The sequence below is a fragment of the Erpetoichthys calabaricus genome, chromosome 3, assembly GCF_900747795.2.
Source record: "Erpetoichthys calabaricus chromosome 3, fErpCal1.3, whole genome shotgun sequence".
Taxonomy (NCBI): domain Eukaryota; kingdom Metazoa; phylum Chordata; class Cladistia; order Polypteriformes; family Polypteridae; genus Erpetoichthys; species Erpetoichthys calabaricus.
The window spans coordinates 174505491-174512675 of NC_041396.2; the positions used below are offsets into that span (position 1 = coordinate 174505491).

At 40.5% G+C, this 7185-nt stretch overlaps 1 protein-coding gene across 1 annotated transcript in view; it reads right to left on the reverse strand.

Annotated features, from left to right (window-relative positions):
- LOC114648483 (gamma-aminobutyric acid receptor subunit rho-2-like) overlaps window positions 1–6707 on the reverse strand; it is a 105306-nt gene extending 98599 nt beyond the window's left edge. Inside the window, exons 1-2 of the mRNA XM_028797540.2 lie at window positions 6196–6707; window positions 4296–4402 (exon numbers count right to left, since the gene is read on the reverse strand). Coding sequence (XP_028653373.1) covers window positions 4296–4402; window positions 6196–6395 — 307 coding nt within the window. The 5' untranslated portion in view covers window positions 6396–6707. The remainder of the gene's footprint in view (window positions 1–4295; window positions 4403–6195) is intronic.
- Between the last annotated feature and the right edge of the window lie 478 nt (window positions 6708–7185).

A 7185-nucleotide genomic window follows, 5' to 3' on the forward strand; every position in this document is an offset into this window, starting at 1 on the left:
ACTGGAGTACCCTAAGGAAATGTCATAAAAACACAAGGTGAACATGTAGACTTCTCTCAGACAGTTGCCAGACATGTGATCATTCTGTTGCGTTTGCAGGGACTTATTTAAAGGTGATGCAATAAGGGGCTATAGCTAACACTGGGAGAGTGATATGTCTGTCTATTTCTTCCACAGTCCAGAAGTCTCTGACTGGGAAGAAAAACTTTGAGCTCCACCTGACTCTGCCCACCTGTGTAGCTTTTATAAGGGTTAGCCTGGCTAGTAGTCCAGTTGTCTCAGAACCACAGCGGGAACACCGTTCCTTTATACAGCCTTTGGCATCTGTGCTTTAAGTTGCTTCTGACAGTGTCCTTGGCCCAATCCTACCCACCACCTCCTCAATAAATGAGAATTTTATTCTTCTGGAACCCCAACCCTTTTTATTTTATAGTTTACTAGTGGATTACCAGTGGCTTCGCTCACTGATTGCAAGGGAAAAAAATAAAATGTAGTCTATAAGTTATTAAACAGTAAAACATTAACATTTAAGAAGTAAAGATACATTGAGCACTACTAGAGTGGTTTTGAGAAAACTACATTTTAAAGGTGGTATAACACAACAGGTAAGTAGTAGATCCCTTGTGAAAGGAGCTACACGACCGCTGTGGTATAGAAATTACATTTTCTATGTGATCGTCCAAATTTCTGCCTGACGACCTTGCACTACATACCTGTGATTTACTTGTTAAAATAATTCATCACAAAAGCAACCCTGAATGTTGTGGGGTTTTAGTGACCCGAACTTACCTTAAGGGACATTAATTGGTCGTGCAGGGCAATTTACAAACAGAGTCCTGCTTCAATGGCACCGATGACACTCATTCACAAAGATTTCCACTCTCCCAGAAGCCGACGGGGGACTTGAAGTGTCACAAACAGTGCGAGAAGAGAGGACGTTGCGGAACAGGTCGATATTCTGCGCTTCCCAGCGTCCACTTTGATCTCACGACCACTCGCCGCTGAAGGCGGTCTCGTCTTCACATTGTTTACAGCTTGGTGCAGTTAAAAAATAGAAAGACACAAAGCTGTTTTCCTCATCACTTGTACTATCAAGTACTGACAACTATAAAAAAGTTACAATGTGTCAGTTTCCGTGACAGTCACGTGGACGAATAAATAAAACTTCTCTGTCAGAACGCGCCTGGCGGTGGACGGCTCAGCACTGTAGTCCAGACAGGAGGGCTGGTAGAGGGGGACGCGGGGCGCACTTCTACCTGTATTATAATATGTTCTGTGGTCATAGGAAATTTCCATATCGTGTGGTCATACGTAATTTCCGTTTCATATGTAATTTCCATATCACGTGGTCATACGTAATTTCTGTTTCAAACGCGAAAAGAATTTTATATATATAGATTTATTACCAAGTCTATATCACTAGGTGATGGTTACTCAGTAATCACCTGATAACATGATTATTAATAATTAGAAACATGAATTGATTCAAAATTATATATTATATATATATATACTAGCTATGTGCGCCCAACTACGTTGCGCGTGTTAAAGTTGTCTGTGAAGGGCTCCCTGTTTAAACGCGGCTGCCAGTGGTGAACTGGGCCCTTCGTCGCACAGCATTATGATTTTTTATAAGGGAAACAAAATTACAAAAGAAAACCCTTGGACATTGATTCAATAGGAACGGCCTACTCGGAATCACTGTCCGAATAGTAATTATGTGGTGGTGTAGGAGCATTTCTGCTTCTCTCCGTTCACAGTCCATCTCGTTTTCATGACGCTGTCATTTCCTCTCACGATCTCTTCTCAACCTTTCTCCAATCTCGCAGGTTGCTTTGTGGCAATCCAAAGAGTAAGGCAATATACACGGAGCAATGGTTATAAAAGGGGGGCACATAGGTATCCAGGCTCTTTAAAGCATAAATAGGGATCACTTCACTGACATGTGAGCAAGCCACGGTACAACTGTGAGACACGCAGCTACAACGTAACAATAATAATTTCCGGAACGTGCTGTTATGTTGTCATTCATTTTACCCACTGTCTTTCTTTCATTCATATGTAAAGAAGGCACGCAGGCACGTACCTTTTATCTTCGGCAATCTCATTCTCTAACCAGGCCTCAGGAGCTAACCAGCGTAACACTGTCCACCACCCCTTTCGTTATACCGGCACATTGTTGACATCCATGAGTAACAACAAAGTACTAAACTGGAAGGTGGTCTATGCATGCGTGGAATTCGCAGACAAACAAAGATCAAGATCCAAATGAAGATTATATATAAAGATATTGTGACAGATAGGGGGCGCTGTCGTCCCCTTGATCCCTCAGATCAGATGCCAGACACCAGATAAAAGTCCAAATAATGGTTTTATTATACTAATAAATGTGCACAAAGCACCTCCACTCCACTATACTTTAAATAAATCAATACAATTCTCAATACAATAATCACAATCAATAATCCTCCATACCTCCCAGCAGCTCAGTCACCCTTCCTCCCAACTCGGCTCAGTTCGCTGGAGTTTTCTCAGAATCCTTTATAGTCCTTGACCCGGGTCGGGTAAAACTCTCTTTTCTTCAACCCGAAAGTATGTCATTTCCTCTGTTCGCATGACTTGGAAGTACTTCCGGGTTATATGGAAAATACAAGTCTTTGGGCCTCCCTGCAGCGACCTCTGGCGGCCCCCACGGTATCCAGCAGGGCTGTGAATAAAGACTCCAATGTCCATGATGCCCTGCTGGCATTCAGGGCACTTCCATATTGCAGGGAGGGCTCCATCTGGCGGCTTGGGGGTATTGGCCGGGAGAAACTGCTGGCCATATTCCACTATATATATATATATGAATGGAAGAGAAGGTCTGTGATACGGTTTGCATATTTGCAGTTGGAGATCCACAAAGGGAGAAAAAACGAATCACGTATCATAAAATAGTTTTATTCCTGAGCTTTCAACCCCTATCAGGGGTCTTCATCAGAGGATAATGCTTAGACTTACAAGAATCAAAGGCAATATATAGTAACACATTCAGTATGGGGGGGGGGGGGTTTGGGGTGGGTGGAGCTGACTAAGTCATATATATATATATATATATATATATATATATATATATATATACATATACATATACATATACATATACATATATATATATATATATATATATATATATATATATATATATATACATATATATACATATATACATATATATATATATATATAAGTGTGTGTGTGTGTGTGTATGTAATTAACAGCATGGTTACAGTGCTCCTGAGTTGAACTCCCAGTCTCATTAACATCTTTGTGGAGTTTGTACATCTCACGAAGTCTGTGTTGCATTGTTCAAGATACTCTGCTGTTTTCCAGCATCCTAAAGCAAGACTGGTAAACTTGTATATGTGAGTGTGCCCTGTGATGGCATACAATTCAGAGTTCTGCCTGTCTTTTAACCAGTGCTGCCACTACACACTCCCACCATCCCCCAACTCGGTGCCTGGTTAAGTGTGTTCAGAGTTTGGATGGGTGGCTACTCGATCTCAAATTTGGGTAGGCAGTATATGAATTTGGAAGAACAAATATGATGAAGCCATTAATTTACCTCAAAGTAAAAGACAAGAATAAAAAATGAATACAATTTAAAAAAAATAACACAGCTCATATTTAATATAATTAAATCTGATAACTGTGAGATTGCATCTTCTCACTACTTAGTTAAAGTTACATTCTGCACAAGGACTCATAGTGGAAGCAAATTTGATATTGTTGACAAATAGTTGGAAAAATGAAACATGACGACTAGTCTACAATGAACAATTTAATATGTGCTTCAGTGACTTCAGCCTGAAAATACAGGAAAAAACAATTCAATAAAGCTGCAACTGTACTCGCATGCAGTGCCGAGCTGAATGTTAATAAGTCACTCAAGCCCTAGGCCAACTACCTCAGAACATCAAATGGACGACATCCTCTTAAAACAGACCTCCTTCATCAGAGATGGGCTCCAAACAGCCAAAGCACTAATCTCACCCTGACACTCAAATGAACACACCAGCAGCATACAGTACAGCTGTGCTTAGTGCAGGACATTTCAGTGCCCAGCTATTATCTTGCTCATTGGTGATTTCTACTTTAAATGTTTGAATCTTCTTATTAATAGCTTAAAAAGTAAAAATATCTAACAGACACTATGTACATTATTTAAATACTGAATCTCCACTTACATTGTGTACAAAGGTTGAGAACAAATTTGTTTAAAGAAAAGAAACTAAAAACAACAAACATAACATTACCTGCAAAAGCGGGCCGCATGGTGAAATCATGATCATCAACCCTGAGCAGTTGTTCAGTTTTTAATTTTCTAGTTTTGGTTAAATCCTGTGTCTTCTTTGACAGAGGACTGAAATAAAACAAACAAAAGAAAAAAAATTCATTTCCTAAAAAAAAAAAAAATATTATTTGTCAAAACAAACCAAAAAAAGCATAAATTCTTTCTTTAACTGGAGACAAGAATAAGTCTGGCTGCAGTACAAGATGTACTTGTGAACCCCATGCCCACCCAGAACCCGCATGTTCAATTTACAGAAGGTAGCAACCATTATTCATGGTTTCATAAACACTAGCAGTTACTTATTTTGCTTATTATGTTTTAAGGCTTTCTACACATTTAAAAGTAAAGATGCCAAAGTGGTTTTTAAGAGCAATGCCTTAGGGAAATCATTTTTGGTTCCTAAAAAATACACCCATGTGGAAGTTCCAGATAAAGCCTGTATATATTTAGATCTGTAACAGGTTCCATAATCATGAACAGATGACAACAAATTTGAGAAATGCCATTGGGTTTTTGATTTTAAAGGGACTTGTGCTGCATACAATGACAGGCTAAATTCAGGTTTGCTTAATCTGTTGTATTCTGTTAGGTTGCCTACTATACATTAAAGATTTCTGCTCTGTCCACATGTTAGAAATCTTTTCAAAGCCAAAAATAACAATTTTTATATGCAAAGAACCCTCCACAAAAATGAAATGGTTCTTTGTCATGCAATGTTTCTATGAGGAACCACACAACCCAGTAAAATTTTTAATAGTGTATACTACAGCCATCCCTTTTGTGAAAAACATTAGAGCAAAGTCTCAATTGCTGGAAGATAGGAGCTGGAAGAAATGAATTCTTTCCAGTTTTATTTCACTGTACATTCTACAATTATCCAAAGACAAAAGCTCCAAACAATTTCCAAATGTATCTATTTTCTGCAAAATAATGCTGGCTTGTGTTGATTATTGATGGAAACAGAAGACAATCCTAATTTGAAATCTAACCTAAAACAAACAAAGCCGTCACTAATAAATGCAGGACGCAATATCATCATAACTGAAAAACGATCGGCAATACTGGAAGATGCAAAGACAGGTGGACGAAACAGTGTCGTCATGAAGGCACCACTCCATCCGGAGAGCAGCAACCACGAAAAAAATCAAATGCAAGAAATAAGAAATCAATCATACACATTGTTTTTAAAAGATTCTTTACGAATAGTAGAACTCCTATTTCCAATAAAGAATTAAAGTGCAGGTACGCCGTAAGTCCCAATAGCGCCCGGCACCACGGTCGAATCCCGCGCTCAGGCACTTTTATTCGGTCAGCTTGCGGCTCTGCGGGCGCTTTGGGATGCGCTGGCGTCCCGTCTGAGGTTGGTGCCCCAATTGCACCCGACGCTACAGCTTAATCGATGATTAAGCACAGAGGACATAATAAATGAAAGGTAAACACATTGCACAGTTATTAAGAGCATTGGAAAGACGCTATATAAATAAAATATATTATTATTAATGTCAATGACTTGTCTAAATGTAATGCAGTAAAATGTTTCAGTTCCATTGCAATCCTCTCATCACATTTTCGTGGTGTACTTGTTCTGGTATGTAGCCAACGACCACTACACAACGAGTGTGTCCCACGCGTTAAAAAACTGGACGTTCAGGAGATTATCTACAGAAAGTTACTTTGTATACCCGCGTAATGTACAGAAACTTCTAGTCTTGAAATCGAAGTTTTGGCATTTGTTGTATTTATAAGTGGACCGACGACTGAACAAACAGAGGATGAAGAGGACGCCAGTTAAGATGAAGTGTTAAGAAAGAAAGAAAGAAAGAAAGAAAGAAAGAAAGAAAGAAACTACGCTGAGTACTCACGCTCCGTGTTTGTGGCTGTCCGCGGCGCCAGTCCACCTCCGGAGCCGGTTCGGTTGCTTCTTGCTGTCGGCTGTGACCAGCAGCAGCCACAGCGGCACACAGAAGAGCTCGGCGCGGCACCGCATTATGAGTTTTGTGTGTACTGTCCGGAAAGTAGTATGTGAAGGGCGGTCAGTCCAGGTCCACACGAGTCTGAGCATCCGCACATCTTCCTCTTCTTCTTCTTCTTTTATTTTTTTAAAGCAGTTACCTCCCCGGCCGGTGCAGCAGTCATGTCTAGCCGAGAGGTCTTTGCCACTTGATTAAATAGTCGACACTGATACGTTGGGCGACTCCAAACAGCTTTATGCCGCTTGTTTTTTGATTGGTTTGCACATCCTACAGCTGTTGATAGTGATACAGCTGACCCGTTGTCACCCAGCTTCCGCCTGCCTCACCGTTTGGGGATGATTATTATTTCGGTGTGGAGATGTTTATATAATTTAGCCAAAGCTTTAAATAAATCACCTGTGCTGGGAGGGCGAGAGAAGGGGAGAGAGAGGAGGGGCGTAGAAAGCGAGTGTGAGACAGTGTGTGTGTGTGCGCGTGTGTGTGTGTGTGAGGGGGGGGGGGGGGGGGGGGGGGTTCAAAGCTACGGTGTGCTTAACCAGGAAAAATTGTGAAGTTCTTTTTTAAGTAAGTAACTCCAGGCTTAATTAACGTACAATCTGCAGAGCTGTTACACGATGCAGGAGACACACAACCTCTCCAATTCTGGAAGACATAACGTAAGCAAATTGCCAGAGCGGTCAAGTGAATCCAGTGTTTATTAAAAGCTAACGATTATATCAGAATTATCACTGATAATGTAATTCAGCACTCGCCCTCATGTATGTGTAAACCTTAGCACAGGCAGATTATCATTTCATCCTTGCCAGTCACCCTGGATACAGCGCAGGCAGGTAACTTAAGTTGCCATTCAGTGTCTCATTAAATACCGAATGTCAAGGG